This window comes from Sceloporus occidentalis, unplaced genomic scaffold, assembly GCF_023333645.1.
Source record: "Sceloporus occidentalis isolate IW3139 unplaced genomic scaffold, rSceOcc1.0.p SCAF_9, whole genome shotgun sequence".
NCBI lineage: Eukaryota > Metazoa > Chordata > Lepidosauria > Squamata > Phrynosomatidae > Sceloporus > Sceloporus occidentalis.
In genome coordinates, this window is record NW_028316989.1 from 38,275,852 (window position 1) to 38,297,343 (window position 21,492).

Here is a 21,492-nt window from a genome sequence, read left to right on the forward strand (position 1 = left end):
CTGAAGGACTAGCAGTTTTTTGGTGGTCTAGAGAGGCCTATGCTCCTATTTTGCAATGCCAGCATAGTTAAGACCACCCATGAGGGTGACTCTACGCAGAGCTATACTCTATAGAACCACTCATTACACCAGAATAGCAAGAGAGGAGCATCTAAGCTTTTTCCTAAGGATGTTGGAACAACTCCTTTCCTTGAATAGACTGTATAGTCTTTTCAGGTATGGTAGATGGGACCCTTCTACCAGAGTGGAGTCTCCCTTGGCTCTTGAGAAATGCTTGAGTGTGAAGGAGCAAGGCAAGCTGGAGCTCATAAGATCAAGAGCCAAACTTGGAGAAAAGGCCAACTGAGGCTCTCTCTCTAAGAAAGCCTTTCTTTCCTGGATAGGTTGCCAGCTCTTCCTTATTCTTCATCTTCCTATGGCAGTTTTCAAAGGCTGGGACAAATTTCAAAGGCTGGAACACTGTTCATTCTGATTGCTTCCTCCTCTTCTCTGGCTACAGCCTCAGCTTTTATACCTGTGTTCCCCCTGACCCCACTGAGTCTACAGTATTTCCTTTTTTGTTGGATGGCTGATCAACTGCACATCCATCTCATGAGTTTTAGCATGTTTTGTTGTTATGCATCAAACACTGTACACTGCACTAATTAAAAATGAAGGAATATTGGATTCTTAGAGCAACTCAAGTTAAACAGACTCACTCTGAGAGGGAGCTGTTCATCATGCAGCTTTGTCTTTCCCTAGTACTCTGATACAGCAACATACAAAAACCTCGTTCTGTGCTTACCACAATATGTATAAATGAGTTTTGAGTCTATAAACCGAACTTTTAAGTTATGGAGAACAGCAGGTTCATGGAGATAGCTGAGTGCTGTCAAGTCATTTTCACCCACAAGTATATCAGGGTTTCGCAAGGGCGGCAGCTCCTTTTTCTTAGGATCAAGGCTGTATGCAAGATCCTGAAAATTAAATAACAGTATGTATATTAAAGTCACAAAAATGTGGCTCTTCTGTGACTAGAGCAGATAAAGTGAAAGGAAGTTTTATGCATACAAAAAGATCACACAAAGCATGATAATGTTACTTTTTAAAGTAAACAGTCACAGTTGGGTATCCATAGTTGATCTATTTTATTTATTTTAAATATATTGTACTGCTTTGAGAACTTTTGTTTCATAGCTACGCTACAGACACACCAATAAATAAATAAATAGGATCTCAACAGGAAAAGGTTTTTCCTTTAAAGTGTTTTTGCCAAGACCTCAGGGTCACCATGACTCAGAAAGAATTTGAATGCAAACAACAACAATAGAGATTTCAGTGTATTAACAATAAAGAAGAATAAGTTACCTTGCCATCCTCAAGTCTAAGATGGAGGACTTTGTCACCTGGTTTATAATCTTTTACAAGTTCTGCCGATTTCCAGACTACTTCTGAATCGGGTATCCAAATCCTTGCATACTGAAAAAAAAGGGGGAGGAAATTTACCTTGGATTTATACCAGTACAAGAAGCATAACCACATGTATCCATTTGGACTAACCTTTTCAGCTTCTCTCTCAACAGTGTCTTAATTTTTCTTTTAATAAATAAAATAAATTAAAGTATCATTTTATCACTTTCTCCCAAGACAACGGGGCTGAAACTAAAATTCATTGTTCACAAACTTTTAAATATCTCTCTCTCACAAAGTTGTTTTTCCGTCCGGCTCCAAGTCTGACCTCCCACTGGCTGAACCAAAATTTCTGTTTTCAAGTTGTTAGTTCCCAAGCAGACCTGATTTGGGATGCCTACAACATGCCAAGCAAATACTATGCACATGTATATATTATTTTTAAACACATGTTTACCTATGTCTGCAAATTGGCACTAGGAGCCAAACTACTGTAAGTTTTATGGACATTGTAAATATTGCATTTTAGTTGTGTGTATCATATATATTCTATGCTCTCTTATTGCCATACACAGTTTTGAAACCTCCAGGACTAAGTATTTTGTAAGCATCAGGAATATATACTTCACTAAGCAAAAGTAAACCCCATTTAAAACATGGTTCAGTCCTGAGGGAGCAGAATTCTACAGTATACCAGCTACACTGTTCCCAAATATCCTCACTAGTACATAGTTTACAGCTTATCTGTGTTATAGATGTACTTCCCAGCTCTGTTCAGGTTCAAGCAAATGGGCAAATTTGTTTGATATACTGTTTCACTTGACAAGTTCTACTTTTTCCCTAGCAAAGACTACAGCTTTCTCCCCCAAAGTCCCTGAACCAGTGCTGGCAATTTCTGGGGAATTCCCCAAAATCTGGGGAATTTAATTAATTTCTTTCCGGGGAGTTTGACTGAATGATAATAAATATTGGGGAATTCTGGGGATTTTGGACAAACATTCTGGGGAATATCTTCGAGGTTTGTTGGCAACACTGCCCTGCACACTCTTTCTTGTACCTAGCTGGGTGAGTTACCTCTTTGCACTAAACAGTTGCTTATCAGTTGGTGGCAAAGAAGAGGAAATTTACACATCCTCCGCTGAAGCACTCTGGCTGAACTGTAGCATGCAGGACAGAAACTCTTGATACTGTACATTTGCAACATCCTTTCTCCAGTTTCCCACACCCCAGAATACTTCCTAAATGCAGATGCTAGAGGTAATTGTTATTTATTGTTACACAATCCACAGCATAAAATCAAAAATGTCTTCAAGGCACTCTTGATATATAGTGGGCTAATGCAATTATTTATTTATTTTTAGCAAGGGGTTAGTTGTCAATGTGACCAATACACTCACAGCATAATAGAAGGATGTGGGGTTGAATTTAAATCATAATTGGAGATGGGTGAACTAGATATAGGCAAAACACATGAGGCCTGCAACGACACGTTCCAGTGTATTTTCCACAACCCAGACTGTCTGCTCCTTCTCTGGGATATTATAAGCTACGTTTATTATACTGTGGAATGGGAAGACAGGAATGCCTTTCAGCAGTGGATTAAAATACATAAAGGCAGACACATAAATGAGCAAGCTCTCATTTTCCAAAGTGAAAAACCATGTAACCATACAAGAACTGAGGCTTCCAGTGTATTTTTCTTTTGAAGATATCCATCTGCCTGTGCCACAGCCACATTCTTCAGAAGAAAGATGATGGAGTTGTCTAACTGGAAAATCACTGTATAAGTGACTGATTTAGTCTTTGACCTAAATTCAACATGATTCTTGTGGTAGAGGCAAGATTTTTAGCTCGTCGGTTCTGCAGCCTCCTCCAGCACTTAAAACCTACCCAGTAGCACAAAAAGTGCTAGAAGGTTAAAAAAATTGCCTTCTAAACTAAGACCCTAAATGGTGCCAATGTATGGCAGAGGAATGATTCTTAACATCAGCAGATACACTCCAAAATGTTCCATCTGCCATTCACAAAACATGCCCCTTTTAAAGTCCATTAAATATTAGTTGTGTCTATTTTTCAAACAGCACAGGACGTGCTAAAATCCCATGAAAGACCTATAGATTCATTAAATATTCTGAAATGCTGGCCACATTAGATGTGAAAAATAGAGCAACTGGGCATATAATCTCAAAGAGGCAGTTGCTACCAATTTAGAACATTTTAATGCTCTTGGAACAGCTTCTGAAGTCGGCCTGCATGACTGAGTAGACAATATTAATACCTCCCATAGGAAATCTAGTAACCAGTTGGGTTCTTTTTGTGTGCTTATTTTTTTAAAAAGCCTGCTTTATCACATCATCTACTTAAGTCACACACCACCACCTATGAACATCAATAACTATACAGCTCTTGTTAGAACAAACAAACAAAACCCAAGAACCCTAGATAAATTTTAGACATAAATTTGTTGTAATTTGGAAGAAAGGACACCACTCACACTAGCAATGTTAATGTAGTTTTAACACTTGCACTGAAAGTCTTCCCTAGCAATTCCAATAGGATCCGGAAATGCTGCACAGGTGCAGAATAACCCATTTGTATGCTTCGCAGAGACCACGAAGAAGAAGTGTCAGTTTCAACCTGCAAAGCACTAATCGGCTTAGGACAATGATATCCGAAAGACCGTGTTGTTCTCCATGAGCCTCTTTGGCGTCTGAGATCTTAAATGGAGACTCTGTTGCATGTCCCATCACTCTGTGAGACAAGGCTGGGGAATGCATGAAACGGGGCTTTCTTTGTAGCAGCACCCTGGGTGTGGAACTCCTTGCCAAGTGAAGTCTGACTGGCTCTATTCCTTTTCAGTTTCAGGTGGGCAGCCAAAACTATATTATTCTGACTGACCTTCTACCTTTATTAGCTGGTTTTTAAAAAATTGTGTCTAAAAATAATTGCAATCTGGTGGACAGCAAAGCAATAAAGACTTTAAGTTCTTAAATTAATTTGCACTCATATACCTGCTGAAGCCCACACTGCTATTTTACACAGTAATGAGCACAAGGCTGCAGTGTGCATGCATGTACTTGCCCCATAAGTGCCCTGCAGAGGCTCTATGTAGCAGAGATGAAGAGACTGCCCAACAGTCAGAAGAAAACTGAGATGGAAGCACCAAATATCCTTTGTAGCTCCTCGGTACTATGCCTGAACATAGAACACAGACCATAGAGATAATGCCTATCAGTACCAACTAAACTAAAGGCACATACACTTTTAGATGTCCTTCCATTGTACTTGGCATGGTTAACTTGCCTCTTGGTTACTATTAGAACCACAAAGCACTTTCTAGGTTGCGTTCATTAATTCAGGGTGCCTTCAACAATTAAAGCCTAATGGCATGAGGACCATATGGATAGAGACTATTCATTAGTCTCTATCCATATACACAATATGCAGAACTCTGAAAAAGTTAGATTTTTTTGGACTACGGCTCTCAAATGTCTGGGATATTCTGGAAGTTCTAGTTCAAAAGACAACTTTTCCACACTCTGACAATGAGATAGATGCATTTGCTTGGGCCATATTCAGTCCAAGTAACCCACGTCAAAAGTTCCAGCCTAGGAGGATGGAACATGAGACACAATGCCAGCACTTGCAGATCCTGAGCCATAATCCTTGTGGTGTGATTGACCTTGTGGGTAAAGGAGGGATTATTAAATAAAGATGAAAATCTTGCCCTTTAAAAAAAACATATCTGATTTGTAAGCAGCTCTTAGAAGCTTTCCAGTGGTAGATCAGGGGATTACTCAGGAGTGGACAATTTGGGGCTCTCCAGAGCTGCTGCTAACAGTAACTTCTCATCAACCCTATCCAGAATAGCCAGCGGTGTTAACCTTCCTCCTCTGGTAAAACAATACTTAAAAAAGTGATGCACTTGTCTATACTTCTGTCCATTTGGGATATCTGAAAGGTGTACTTTAAAGGGGGAATGTACAATCAAACAATTTCTAACAGGACATGCAGAATGGGCCATTAGAAAGAGAGAGAGTGGGGGAGAACCAAATAAGGATAGTATATCAACACAGTCCACTAGTTTGCTTCCAGATCATCAGGTGGCAGGTAGCATTTCTTACCAATCAGCCAGTGCTACAATATCAGAAGGATCATATTTTCAGTTATCTGGTAGCAAAATCATAACATCATATACACTCGTCCCTCCACATTCGCTGGGGTTAGCAGCACAGGATCCTCATGAATATGGAAAAACCGCAAATAACAAAAACACTGTTTATACCTGAGCGAACACCTCTCTAGGATTCTCTAGATCCTCCAGTGCAACTCTGTGGTCAACATCTGCCAGACATTGGCCATAGAATTGCGCTGGAGGAGCTACAAATGCCTAGTGGAGAGTTCTCTCTAGGAATCTCTAGTTCCTTCAGTGTGACTTTTGGTTGAAGTTGACCATAGAGTTGCGCTGGAGGACCTAGATATTCCTAGAGAGAATATATTAATCAAATCCGCAAAAGTCAAATCCGCAAATGTTGAGGACCGAGTGTACTTGCAACAACAAGGAATTGGGTGAAACAGATCACCATAGAAACCAGACTTCCAGAGCCAACTGAGTCTCCTCTTTAAGACAGTTAAGCCACATGAAGATCCTGCTAATACCAGAAGGCTGTTGCCAAGCTTCATCATCCATCCTTCTACTGCAAAATCAAGAAACATTTCAATTTTTAAGTCAAAAAGCGGAAGATATTTCTGCCACTATTTATGCTACAAGGGAAGTACTGTAGCATTATTTTGCTGCCATTTATTCTCAACCTGAGTCTGCTCTATCCCAAAGGAGAAGGGCATATATTTATCTATGCTTTTGAAACCTAGAGCTATGCTTTTGAAACCTAGAACTAGGACATAATTTTTAAAATGCTCACTGAATGGCAGCTGGAAGGAAGCACAGATGCCCTGCTAGAATATCAGAAAGAAATTTCAAGGGAAGAATGATATCCACAAGTAACACTCACAGACAAATTATTTCCTCCCAAACACTAGTAAATAACAAGTAATGCTTCTCCCTGAAACTCTTAAACAGTTAAGATCGGTTAAGAAGGATGAAAAGATGTAAGATATCATTTTTGTTGCACACACTGCCAAAATGTGATTAGATATAAAGGGCATAGAGAAAAATATGTAGTCCTATAAAACGAACAGACATGAACTATGGCAAGAATTCTTTTGTACTTCATGCTCTCATCCAAGATCACATGGACAAATCATCAGACCATACTAACCACCAAAACATTCACATCACAAGACACACTTGAGGCTTTCACCTCTTGAAGACACTACTGACCACTAGAAATAAACAAACATTTTATTAGGCATTCTCACATCATATTTGCAGGATACAATACATTAGAAGCTTCTCAAACTCTATCAAAATGTTCAGGACCTGAACAAACATCTTGCATAGCTATACAGTATTTAAACTTAAATGAGACACTGTATCATCAGAGCAAGACATACATTTGAACAACACTCTTTTATAAGTATTGTTTGAGTATATGAAAAGAAGACAAACACCTTTTCTTACCAAATAAAACAGACAAAAATACGTTAAGACTTATTACGGAGACAGCTATGTTAGTCTGGTTCAGTGTAAAATGGAAAGCAGGAGGAATAAAGGAATCAAAAAGCACCTTATGAGACTGGTTTATTTTGGTATGAGCTTTCATGCACTGAAGAAGTAGACTGAGGCCTGTTACAGACAGCCAAAATAAAGCTGCTTCGAGTCACTTTGGAGGTATGGTATTTCAATGATACATGCGGCCTAAGAGTCCAAAGGCCGCACCAAAGCCATGCTCCAGTCCTAAGGACTGGAGTGCAGCTTTGGTGAAGCTTTCAGACTCTTAGGACTCATGCATCATTGAAATACCATACCTCCAAAGTGACTCGAAGCAGCTTTATTTTGGCTGTCTGTAACAGGCCTGATATTCACAAACACTCATGCTAAAATAAATCAGTCTTAAAGGCATTGGTTGATTCCTACATTGCCCCCTTCTTCCATTTTAGGTTGTTCCGAACATATAGTCATGCCCTAGTTAACAAAGCCTCTGACAGTGATCCTCCTTTCTGTTGTTGTTGTTGTTGTTGTTGTCGTCTGCCTTCAAGTAGTTTCTTATGAAACTATCATGACAGTTTTTCTTTCCAAGATTTGTTTATAGAGAAATTTGCCTTGCTATGAGGCTGAGTGAATGTGACTAAGTTCCCTAAGTTCGCTAAAGCGGTATAAAAATGTACTTGCTATTGCTACCTAGAACCTGAGATCATCAGGAGAGGCCCTCTTCTCAGTCTCACTACCATTGCAAGCATAGTTGAAAGAAAGACAAAAGAGTCTTTCCTGGTGGCTGACCTTAGACTCTGAAATTCCCTTCTCAGGGAGACCAAAATGACACTCTTCTAACCCAAATTTTTAAGTAACCTATGTATGTATATTTTGAAAAGTAAATCATTTCTCATTTTATAAGAGTAACTATAATAAATCCATTTTAGTTGCTTTTTTAAGCATCATAATGCCACAAGCCACTAACATGTGAAACAAAACACACCTATGTACAATGGCTAAATTCATCCTTCAGTTACAAAAATAACTAAACTTTACAACACAAAAGAAGTTACCTTTTTGTATGTCATAGTCACAATCTAACTTAGTTTTTTTTAGTTGTCACAAAAATAAATTATAACCAATTTCCAATTTGCTTTACCCCAATTTACTTTTCAAATTTACAGCGTTTCTCCAAAAATTAAATGGGTTTGGACTGGATGGCCCTTGTGGTTTCTTCTATGAAATAAATGAAAGTCTTGTCCATAATGCAGAGCTCTCCCAGGAGGCCTCTGAAGTTGAGGCAGGAAAGCAAAAGAGGAAGTGGTGAGAAAACAAAGGGGGTGGGATGAGACAGTGGGGCTATTTGGATTCTAGAGGGTAATTCTGAGCAATAAGAAAAGGTAACTGGTTTTCTTTGACCTGACCTAGGAGAGGGGAATGGGGATGGGAAAAAGAAACTGAAATCTTGGCACTGATGGAAGATAGGGGTTTCCTTTGCCTTTTGTAGGGAGGGGGGTGAGAGGGAGGAAGAAACTGGAATCTTGTACTTTTGCTGTATCTGATAGGGATTTCCTTTGCTTGCTTAGGTGGGAGCTAAGCAACTGAAGTCTGCTGCCTTTGCTTGGTAGGCCTGCCAGGAGGACACAGAGCAAGAGATGTGTTGCTTCTCCTCTTATGACCTCTGCATCTGCTACATAGCAGGGAATGTGCTGCATCTCTCTCTTCCAATGGGAAACATACAGAAGAAGGCATAGCAGAGGAACACAATTGTTATTAGTTAATTTCTGTCCATGTACTCCTTTGAATTGCTGTCTAATGACAAGCCACTTCATGGCAGTCAAGCCCCCTTTAGATCAGCAGTTGCTACCTCTTTTGGACCTCTGGAGAACACCTACACATTTCTCTAGTCAGAAAACAGTAAGCTCTAATCTCCCACCTGAGTCAACTGAGTGCAAGCTACTTTTGCTCTTTGAACTCAGGTCTACAGCAATGGAAGTACTGTATATACTCATATATAAGTCTAGAAATGTACATTAAATTTAGATTAAAAATTCACCCCAAAAACCTGAGTCGACTTATCCACAGGTCAATGTGAGTACTGTATTTTAACGTGTGTGTGTGTGTAAAACTATCCCCTGGTGAACGAAAAAAGATGAATCTGCCTTGGAAGCACTGACCCCCTTTTACTCTCTCATCCATCCAGCCTTTAGTATGAACTCAAAAAGTTATGCCTGCTGGAATTTTGTAGGTTTTTTGGCATTGTTTTCCTTTGCTTTGTCCTTTACATCCTTCATTACTCGCTCCTAGGTTTTACTGTGGACTTATCCACAGATCATATCAAAATCCATAATTTTGACCCCAAAACCTGCCCTCGACTTATACATAAGGTCGACTTATAGTCAAGTATATACAGTAAGCTGAAAGCGTGGGAGTAGGAGAGAGAAAGTGGGGACATTTTAAAAGTACAGTTGCCCTTCCTTTCTCATGGGCTTGAAGTCCGTGGTCTTGAATATTCATAGAGGGGTGATCTCCATTATTGGGGCTTGAATATAGGCAAGTCTCCGTTTTCGCAGGGGGGTCCGCAACGGATCCCCCTTGAAAATGGAGGGCCGACTATATCTGAAGAAGAGTAACTGGGACGGTCCCTGCCAAAACTGGGAGAGCTGGAGGATATGTTCAACTTTATCATTCTCATCTGCAATCTGAAGTGCTCCAGTCTTACAATATGCTTGGAACTCCTCGCTATAGGAGTCTACTAGGAAGGATTTCCTGGAACATGTGCAATATTTCTTACTTATCTATTTAGTGTTAAGTAAACTCTTAGCTAATTTCTTAATTTTAAAAAGAGTTGCGCTGCTACTCTCACAGCTGCTCCTTATTGCTCTTAAAAGCAGACATGAAAGTGCCAAGCCCAGGAGACCATTCTTAATTACAGTACCATTTTATCCTGCTTAACTTCCCAATAAAAGTGGCATGCAAGGTTTTTCTCCCTCTCCCCAACAACCCAGTGAGGTGGTTTAAAATAATTGGCCTAAAGCTACCCATCAGCTTTCATGGCTGAGCAAGCTACTGTACTGGCTTCTTTAGACTAAATTCAGCACTCTAACCACATTAGCTCTCAATTATTTGTCACACCATTCAGCCAATGCAAGTTCAGACCTCACAATAGGACTGTACGGATCTTTTTTACCTTCAGACAGAAAGTATCATATGATCACTAGCTTCTCAGCAATGATTATTTTCCAGAGCTGAATCAGTAGCAAGCTGGTGCTGCCCGCTGTAACATTGCCATGATGCTCTTTCCTGCCTAGAAAAAAAAATGCTGCTAGGTTTTATCCAATTAACGGACAAAATGAGTGAATATACCATTACCAGACAAGGCACTGCCTCTAATGTAAGTGCAACAGAGAGCATACCTGACCAATACAGAAACATCACCACTTACTTACCACACTTAGTGCCATGATTCAATGCGATGGGATACTGCGAACTGTAGTTCTTTAAGACATTTAACCTTCTGTGTCAGAGAGTTCTAGTGACAGAATTCCATAACACCGAGTCATGACTTAAAGTGATGTCAAACTGGATTATTTTTGCAGTGCGGACAAATTCACTGCATCTTCTATGTGGCAGCTTTTCAGATACTGGCAAGATGTCTATCATATCGCATTCCAGTGTTATCTTCTCTAGGCTAAACATACCCAGCTGCCTCAATGGTTCCTCACACAGCTTCATTATTAGACCTTTTACCATCTTGACCTACCTCCTTTGGACACATTCTATCTTGTTAATGTCCTTCTTAAGTCAAATGCAACTTTCCCCAATGTATAGGCTATGCTAAAAGCGTGGAAAAATATATCTGGGGAATATAATCCCAGAATGCTGACCGGGGGGGGGGGGGTGTTCTGGGATGTGTAATTTAAAAATTACTTTTCTCATCTGTGGTTAAAATGGCCCTTTTGTTTGTGTCTGCTGGGATTCAAAGCCCAAGAGCTTCCTAAAAAGACTAAAGGGTTCCCCAGTGAAATCTAATTTCTCTGCCTTGCTGCTAATTTTAGGTGTACCACACAGAAAAAGTACAGAAGCTTGTTTTGCATATGGATGTCAGATTTTAATTCCTTAGCTACTCAGAATCCATCAAAAAGATTTGCTATAAATCTAACTGAAATGGATTGGAAAACTCCTCAGATGACTCTGACTACTATTTCTAAAGATGCTCATTTTTAAAAATCAGCCAATAATCTAAATTCAGATGGCTTGACCTGAAAATAATCCAATGTGTCCTGACTAAAATGTCATACAAATTGTTTATGCAAAGGGACCTTGTAGCACCTTTGAGACTAACTGAAAGAGAGAAGTTGGTAGCATGAGCTTTCACAGACTTCACTCTACTTCCTTAGATGCATGGGGAAGCAAGTAGATTCAAGTCTACAAAAGCTCATGCTACAAACTTCTCTCTTTCAGTTAGCCTCAGAGGTGCTACAAGATCTTTTTGCATACTGAGTTTCCAGACCAAAATGGCCATGTCTTTGAATTCAAATTGTTGTTTGCTATTACTGGCCTCCTCATTATAAAAAGAGGAAGCTTGTTTTATATTTGTTTTTGTAGTTTAATACTGAAGCAATTTCAATAGTGGATTGCTTAACACTTTTACCACTAGGGCAACACAAGGAAAGGCAAAAGAGAAGCATAAAAGGATCATGTCACAACTGGACTGCAATCCTATTAACTCTTACCTGAGAATAATTCTGGTTGAATTCAACAGGGCTTATTCCCAGATATATATAGGACTGATGTATTCATGAACTGGAGAGAAGCACACTGTACCATAGCACTAAAATAGAAACAGCTAAAGGAAACTATGTTCTTTACCCAAATAGTAATTTTATCTTCCTCTGTAGATAAGGAATTTGACAAATTATTTATGGTGTAAATTGAAACCAGTTTCCTGATTGTGTCTCAATAAAAAGGAAACAATTCGACAGGAAGCCTCATCATCAATATTTACAAAGTTGCCATTAAGCCTGAACTCCTTGCTGCAAAATCCAAGAAGGGGACTAAACAGGCATAGCTTTCCTCCTATCTTTAAGATTGCCTAATATGAGGATTTAGGGTTTATTTAAAAAAAAAAACAAATTTGCATCTTTTCTATGCATGTATTTCATATTAGCTTGAATGTTCAGCAATAGCAGAGTCTCAGATCACAGCAACACACATTGGTTTCACATCCTGCACTATTTAAGTGGGCAAAAGGAACCTCTTCAATTTACAACACAAAATGTGTGGATAAAAAGAAGTAATGCCTTAATGACACAAACAGTGAATGATATGCCAAACCTGGAAATGTTTTTTTGGGACTAGAGTTCCCAGAATCCCCTGGCCAACATGGATATTGGTGAGCATGGACATTGTCCATATTGAGTGGTGGATTCTGGGAGTTGCAATGCAATTTCTAAATTCTAATATCCTAGTCTTCGCTCAAAAAAATCCCTTAAGTCTAACTGTGTTGTTGTTGTTGTTTTAATTTGGCAGGTAGTTCTCACTCCCTTTTGTTTACTTGTTCACTGAACAAAGTGTACAGCTAGAAACTGCTGCCTTTAATATTCCTCTTAATATGTTCATAGGACTCAAAAGTCTTGCTTGCTCTTTTGTAAGACTTAAATAGAAAGTTAACAGCAGGGCGGACCCTATGGCTATACAAGATGAAGCTGCTGCCTCATACAGATTTTTAAGACTAGGAAAAAGCAGAGAACTCTCCATTATTCTTTTATCACTATGTTTTTACTTCAAGAGAAAATCTTCTATCTCTGGTTGCAAAATCGTTTCATTGAGTTTGGGCACCATGAATTTTAACTATATAGTATACCGCTCTGCCTCAGGAATAAAATATCTTGTGGTCACACTAACAGCATCCGGTACATGATGAACATACTGGCCCACATTGCTGTTAGGATGGGAAGCATTATAAATGGCATTCAATCTAAGATATGGAGATGACACCATATTGCTAGTAGAAAACATTATAGACCTAAAACAACTACTAAGAAAGATCAAGGATGAAAGTGCAAAGGCAGGCTTACTGCTGAAAATAAAGAAAACAAAAATAATGACCATGGAGGAACTATATAAATTCAAGCTAGACAACGAGGAAATAGTAAAAGAGTTCCCATATCTTGGATCAAACATTGAGAAGAAATCAGAAGAAGTCTAAGAAGAAATCAGAAGAAGACTAAGGCCCTCTACCAGTGATGGTGAACCTTTTAGAAGCCAAGTGCCCAAACTGCAACCCAAAACCTACTTATTAATTGCAAAGTGCCACGTCCCTCTGGCTTTCTAGTAACAAACTCTGGCAAACTCTGTGCTGGAGCGACGGCACATGTGCCCAGAGAGAAGGCTCTGAGTGCCACCTCTGGCACGCGTGCCATAGGTTCGCCATCACTGCCCTATACTGACGAGCGCTTTGGGCCGGCATGGGGGTGGAGTCGGGGCATTGCATCCTCATGACACACACCTCAACTCCGCCCCCCAGGGTACCGTGATGCTGCATGCTGCTCCACACAACGCATGGCATCACTGTGTTCCTTCAGCGCTGCATCCATATGATGCAGAGCCAAAGGAGTGCCTCATAGCCGCACCACTGCAGCTATCGTGCCCTATCCAGGGCACAAAAAGGAGCCGTTTTTGGTGGCTCCTTTTTGCGCCCTAGAAAGGCTGGATCGGGGCCAAAGCATGCGGTTGCCACGGCCCCAATCCATCTGAAGAAGGGGCAGCTCTATGCTGCCCCTTTGGGGCTGTCTGAACAGCCCCTAAGAGTGGGGAGAACAGCTATGAAGAAACTAGAAGAGATTCTAAAGAGCAAAGGTAAACAACGGAACACAAAAGTTAGAAATGCAAAAGCCACTGTATTTCCCATCACCATGTACAGAAGTGAGAGCTGGACAGCGAAGGAAGTGGATAAGAAGAAAATCAACTAATCTGAGATGTGGTGGTCGAGAAGAGTGCTGAAGATACTGTGAACAGCCAAAAAGACAAATAGGTCCTGGTGGTAGAATTCAAAAATATAGCTGTGTTAGTCTGTAGAATCAGTATGTAGAGAGATCTTGTAGCACCTTTGAGACTCATTGAAAGAAGTTGCAGCATGAGCTTTTGTACAGAAGTCTACTTCCTCATGCATCTACTTCCAAATGCATCTGAGGAAGTGAATTTAAATCTATGAAGCTGTCAACTTCTTCCTTTAGTTAGTCTCAAAGGTGCTACAAGAGCTCTATCCAAACGGGTCCTAGAACAAAGACAGAAATCTCCCTGGAAGCCAAGATGATTAAGCTGTTGTACTTTGGCCATGTCATGAGAAGACATGACTCAATGGAAAAAAACAGTAATACTAGGAAAGGCAGAGGGAAGTAGAAAGGGAGGATGGCTGCAGGCTAGATGGATGGACCCTATTAAGGAGGTCACGGGTATGAATTTAAAGCAACTAAGCAGAGCAGTGGAGAATAAGGAGTCTTGTTGGAGATGTCTCATCCACGGGGTCACCATGCGTGCAGAGTGACTTGAAGGCAGTTAACAACATAAATGGCTTTTAAAAAAGGAAAGAAAGTAACATTGTCTGATTTAGCCATTTCATTTAGCACGGTTTCATGATACCAAAATGTAATGTCCATCAGAATGCAATGCCCTCTTCAAAATAGTTTATTTGCACACACAGTCTTCACATTGCACAATACAGTCGTGCTGAAATGCCTAGTTTTGTCGAACATCTTTTTCTTTAAAGTAAGCATGGGAACTTCCTAAAACTAAATATTAATGGCTTAAGATAGAGCTGAACTAACTCTTCTGTTGAAATTATGCAATATATAAAGTTATCGCTCCATTCAGGAATCAAAAGGCAGCAAATTTTGACTATGTGTCCCTTTCCAAAGCATGAAGGTCACTACATTTATTATTGAGCCATAAAGATGTAAAAAAACAACTCTAAGATAACTCAAAGAACCCTAGTTAACCCTAGTCAACAACAACCCCAAAATTTTGATTTAGAACATCTAATTCTTTGAAAATAAGGCAAGCCCCCTGGAGCTAAAATCTTTAAATTACAGATGTGTGACTTCTAGGATATTAAATAACCCCCGCATTCTACTAGTCTCTACCGTCCACACAGGTCCCAAACCCGATACCCTCCATATATGTTAGATTACAAACCTTATCATCCCCACTCAGTATGGTAAATGGGAATGTTGTTTTATTTTGAAACAGTAATCTGACTGCTTTTAAAACAGGAGAATCCTTCAAAAAGAATTAGTTAACAAGCCTGGAAGTAATCTGTGTTAAAATCAACAACAGAATTCTTCACCCAGAATCTATTAAGGGGCTTTTAAAAAGTCTCTTTCTTTTAAAAACCCATTGCTTCCCATCCCTTGTTATTAGAAAGACACACCCTGGAAAGAAAGCCCTGAGGAACAAAACTTATTAGGTTGGATGCTTTCTTGTCTAACCAAAAAGATCTGTAGTCCCCAAAACCCTATTTTCCGGTTCAAATCAGATATTACAAAGTAGAATTACAAAATACTAAACTAAGAACCTAGATCAGATTGCATCCCCCAAAGTAATGCTTAACATAACTAAGTAAATTCCACAGAGATACTACTTTATTTTAGAATAAATCTGAATAGATGTATAAGCACTTTGGCAATCTTATGTGAGGAATCGTGTTCAAAAACTATAACCATTTCCAGTACAAAAACAAGAATACAACTACCCCTCTGGAACCCTGCAAGACAATCTCATGAAATAAACCTTTCCAACACAGTTTGAATACTTTCATTTATACAACTCTCTCTCTCTCTCTCTCTCTCTCTCTCTCTGTATATAAGACTATATACTGCCCATAGATATCAACAAGCTATTTATAAACACAACATAAGATTGCAAACTTGGTAGACAATGTGGCCAAGAAGACAACATGCATTAGTGAAAAGTTAATTCAAGTGAATCCTCAACTGACGAGGAGAGATATAACTTACTTTAACATACATATAGTCCAGATCATCGATTGTTGTCCAGTATAGGTGATGGTGTAAGGTCTTGGTAATCTGATCAGATGCCTCCCCAGGTAATATGTTCTCCATACTACAAGACGCACTGTCTTGCAACTGATCCGCCAGACAATTCAAATTGATGCTAGCAAGCGTCTTCTAGCTCATCTGCAAGAAGACTGGTATTACCCACTTTTAAAGCTACATATGAACAAACCCTAAGGCCTCTGGAAAGGCCAATGTGTGACAGCCATGTCAGATCACTGAATTCCTTCATTGTCAAGGCTGTTCAAAAAAGTGCAGTTGACTTCTTTCACAGCACAAAGAGCAAGAGTGTTTTCTTTCTGTGCCTCTTGAGAGAATGGCAAAACCTCACTATCTTGTGATAGTCATCAAATGCTGAAATTCAAAAAAATTGCTCCTAGCATCAGTAAATAATTTGTTTTCCTCATTCACATCGAGCAGCTGGCACTGTTGCTCTTTCAGCTTATCAAATTATGTACCTAAGTTATTCCTTCCATTAAAAATGATAATTTGACAAGCAGAAGAAATCTGAAGCTAAATTTAGCTTCTAAAATCTGAAGTCATTTTAAAAAAAGTTTTAAGGTCTGGAGCTTCCAGGGAGCAATACAAAGTCTGTCTTGATGCCGTCTGCCTCTATAACTCAGTTTTCCTGTCCATGAATCAACTGTCAACCCTGTCCTAATTTTGACTGTCCCTTCTTCTCACCCATTACTTACACACAAAATATACTGAAAAACCTCTGCATAAGAACTGCAATTGCTGAAAAGATAGCAGCAATTCTACATAGTGACCAAGACAAGACTGTTCCCAGCTATCTTGAATCACATCACTTCTCCAGTCACTTTTACAACACAGTCAGTCACTCTATTTAAAACAGGTGTGGAATTCATGTAGCCCTAGTCAACATAGCCAATGGGGAGGGATGCTAGTTGTTGCAATATATGGAGGATCACATTACTGCCCCCATTTAAAAAGCATTAATGTGTCCCTAACTGTATCAAACCATGGACTGAGAAAAATCCAGTGCAAACTAGGTGGTATCACAATAAATGAGCATGCTTCCATGCAGATCTCCTTAGCTAGGTAGACATGATACCAGAACCGAATACTTCCTCGAGTAAAACATAGCTTAAAGGTGCTGTACCTATTCCCAATTAAGTCCAAATAAATTCCATGGGACTTAAGGCCTGAACAGACAGGTGAAAATAAAGCAGCTTCAGGTCACTTTGGAGGTATACTTTTAAATGACACATGCATTTTAAGAGGCCAAAGCTGCGCTCCAGTCCTTAGGACTGGAGCATGGATTTGGCATGGCTTCCAGCATCTTAGATCTCATGCATCATTTAAACAGCATACCTTCAAAGTGACCTGAAACAACTTTATTTTGGCCTGTCTCTTCAGGCCCTTACTCTCAGGGCTGTGGAGTTGGAGTTGGAAGAAATGTACGGATTCGAACTCCAGCTTCAAAATAAATACAATCAGCCTTTCTTATACATGGATTTTTTATACACGGATTCAAGGATTCACAGTTTGAAAATGTTCAAAAAAAGTATGAATTTCAAATATCAAACCTTGATTTTCCATTGTTTATAAGGGACACCATTTTGCTATGTCATTATATTTAAAGGGACTTGAGCATACATGAATTGTGTCATCCACGGGGGATCTTGGAACAAAACCCCAGCCTATAACAAGGGTCCACTGTATATCATATTATGCTTATGTTTTATACTTAAATATATTTTCTGTTCTATCAGTCTAAATAGTTTAATGATTCATGTGGTGGTGATGAAATGTCTACAGTAAATTTGTTATTACTAATTAATATACATGGTCCATTTATGAAGGAGATGGACTCAGACAGTAGAAAAAGAGACAAACCTGAATCGAAGGTTTAGCATACTGACTCCATACTTCTGCTCAATGAAATGTGTGAGGCAGCGTTCAGGCCATGAGCCACCAATTCCAGAGAAACTGGTGATATGGGGTGTGCCAGACTATCAGAATATTTTAACTTAAACTTGTGCTGCCAGTAACTAAACTTTGGGAAATATGCTTCACCCTTTTTAGAATGGAGGAAAGCACAGAATGTGGGAAAGTCACTTCATGCTACATGATATCATAGCACTATGATACCATGTCAATTCACTGGTTCCATACTAAGGAGTCTTGGGATCTGCAGCTTAGGAAGAAATATTTAGAATTCTCTGCCAGATAGGTCTAGTACCCCACCATACTACAAATTCCAGGATGCTATAGCATGCAACAACAGCAGTTAAATTGGATTTATAGTGCCATAACTGTGTAGTGTGAAAGGTCCTGGGAAAGTGTTAAACTGTGTTATCATGGGAAAGTTGCATGGCCATCTGAGGAACTCCAAGAGGGAAGGGATTTCTCCTGCCCCGAGATTCCCCCACCTTTGAAAGAACAAGACTGCAACCCAATTCATAGAAAAGTAACCTCTTAGTATGTTGTTCCTGCTACACAGACAATTATCCTTTGTTTGTTTCATGAGTATGCTGCATTGGTGTGGAAATTCAGAAAAGTTAAAAGGAAAATGGACACAGAACTGAGCTATGATTTGTAGTAGTAGTAGGCAACTGTTTTGCTCTTATGTTGAACAGATATGATTGGGGAAGTACATGAACAATCTCAGAAGCCAGAAGAGTTGCCAAATAAGTTCTCCAGTGGTGTCGGGGCATGAACATACTGACATACATAGTTCCTTCTCCTCCCCAAGAAAAGTAGAAGAGAATTATATTCTGAAAAATTATTTTAAAATGTCAGTCAGTCAGTTTACTGTGTTTCGTGCAAACAGCCATTTTACACACATGCAAAAAAAGGGAGCAACTTAAAATAGAAATAACTGAAATCATTTTAAAATGTCAGAATAATGCAAGTTAAGAGAAATCTTGCAAAACTGCAAAAGATATACACTTATTTGAATTCTGATGTTATAGCCACAAAATTTGCATTGCCTAGATGAAGGTTTTTTTAAGCTCTGAGCACAAGTCCTGTAAGCTTGCTCCTTGAGACTTTGTTTTCCATCACTAAAGAGGTGGAATCTCAAGGGTTTACAGTCCCCACCCTTGAGCATCAATGCTTGTTTACTAGTATCTTGCATGTTTCTTTGGGTATGCACACACCAGATTATTCTGGATCATTAGTTGAACAGGATACTCAACTTCACTGAATAGCTTCTCCAAAGCAATTATGTAGTTGGATTTGACTGGAATGCAAGTTTCATCCACATCATTCTTCAAAATACCCTCAGTTTCAAGGACTTGATAACAAATGAAGCCCAAGTACTTGTAGTATCCAGATCGAGTTGGATATCAGTTTTGTCAGCAAACCACTGTGAAACTGTCCAAGCCACTGCTTATGCATCAGGTGCACCCACATGGTATTAACTCCTTTTAGGAAGAACTGTAGTTCTGGGATAGGGCAGATACTATGAAAACACAGCTTTCAGCTTCACCGTCTAGTATATGATGGGAAAGATCAAAGACTCTTGAAAGCCAAGAGCAGGCCTAAAAAAAAACAGTCTGAGCTGATATAAGGCTGCTTCCTATGTTTTCCTTTTTCTTGTCTGTCGAAAGGAGGAAAGAAGACAGAAGAATGTAACACGATTATTCTTACAAAAACAGCATATGTTGATTCTGCATCATCCTGCTGATTTCAAATGTTAACAGTGCTTCTTGTAGCTTATAAAAAAGGGGGCGGAATATTCCCAAATTTCTCTGAAGAGAGATGAGAGTTCTCAGTCATGCTTTTTAAACCCCTACACACAACTTTCCACGTGTTGTTTGTTATGGATGCAATGGTTCTTCCAAAAATAAAATCTCCTAATTTTTTAAATCAGTCACCAGATCTTAGAAGAGACACTGATTGCCTTACAGCTATTTTTAAACTATAGTTTAGTGTTACAAGAATGAACTATGGTGAGTTCTAGGCTAATATTCCTACATTCATCTTCTCTAGAGGGGCAGCAAGGAGGAGTCTGAAAGCTTTTATTTCTGTTGTAAATTAGCCAGTTGTTTTTTTTATTTAGAGTATTTATACCCCACACTTCAACCACAAATGTTCCCAAACATCTTAAAATTAGTTAATCTGACAGTTCCCTGCCCTCAGGCTTACAAAAGAGCCAGCACACAAGTAAAGCGAAATGGTGCCTAAGCTGAGCAGTTCCTAGCTGTTCTTCTTCTCTGTCAACTGCCACAGCAATGGGAGTTGGAATACAAGGAGAGGCTCTCACTAGCCACTCAGGCATGATAAAGCAGGGCCTGGCTGCTCTTCTATCCCTCACAGTCCACAGCAATGGCATTTGTATGGACAGAGAAGCTCTCACCAGCCACTCAGGACCAGGCATGATAAAGTAGTCATAAGTGCTGTCATACTGAAGATGGAGCAAGCTTGTTTTCTGCAGCTCCAGAGAATAAGACCCAGAGGATGGATACAAATAATGACCACAGAGAACCTACACAAATTTGAATTAGACAACGAAGAAACAGAAACAGTAAAAGAATTCTCATACCTGGGATCAAACATTGATAGAAATGAAGACTGCAACCAGGAAATCAGGAGAAGATTAAGAATGGAAAGGACAGCTATCAAAGAACTAGAGAAGATCCTAAAATGCAAGGATATACAACTGAGCACAAAAGTTAGAATTGTACAAGCTGTTGTATTCCCTATTGCCAAGTATGGATGTCAGAGCTGGACAGTTAAGAAGGAGGATAGGAGGAAAATCAACTAATTTGAAATGTGGTGCTGTAGAACAGTGCTGTATGGACCTGCAGCAGCTAAACAGCGCAATCCCTGCCAAGGAAGTTAGGCTAGCCCCATTTCTTTTAAGGGCCCAGCAGGCAGCCCAAACAATGTGGTCCCAGATTTGCTGTTTTAACTGTTTCAAAGCTAGATTCTAAGATTATTTTTAGACTGCTTTTAGTAGTTTTGGAATAGTATTCTGAAGTATTTTTAGAATGTTTTATCTTTGTGTTGTTTTAACTGTTTTTTAATCATCTCAGGAGCCCTTCCTACAGAAATACTTTAAATAAATAATAAATACTCTAAGGCTGGACACCAACTATCACTCAATGGACAGAAGGTCCTACTGCTTTGGAAACACATAAATGTGATTTCTACAGGTGTCAACCCCAACTAAATAAATGTTGGATAACAACAGCTTATATGAATGCACACACCCAGCCCACATTTATATCTTATGTATTCCTCCCTAACTTAACACCTCCTCTTATTTTACAACCCTCCTTATTTGCATTTATATTTTTAAAATCCTTTAACATCTAAAATGGTTGGATTTATTTTAAGGCATTCAAAGATATAGTAACAGACTCATCTATTTAAAGTACAGATATTCCATATTGTCTCTAGAAGCCGTGGAATGCATTCAGTGATTATCTGTTTGATTCTATGTTATAACTCCACGATAGATAT

At 39.3% G+C, this 21,492-nt stretch overlaps 1 protein-coding gene across 2 annotated transcripts in view; it reads right to left on the bottom strand.

Annotated features, from left to right (window-relative positions):
• LOC149307304 (unconventional myosin-Va) overlaps nucleotides 1-21,492 on the bottom strand; it is a 100,049-nt gene that overhangs the window by 67,676 nt on the left and 10,881 nt on the right. For both annotated transcript variants that reach the window (XM_089538857.1, XM_089538858.1), the window contains exons 2-3: nucleotides 1,348-1,458; nucleotides 785-956 (exon numbers count right to left, since the gene is read on the bottom strand). In XM_089538857.1, coding sequence (XP_089394983.1) covers nucleotides 785-956; nucleotides 1,348-1,458 — 283 coding nt within the window. The remainder of the gene's footprint in view (nucleotides 1-784; nucleotides 957-1,347; nucleotides 1,459-21,492) is intronic.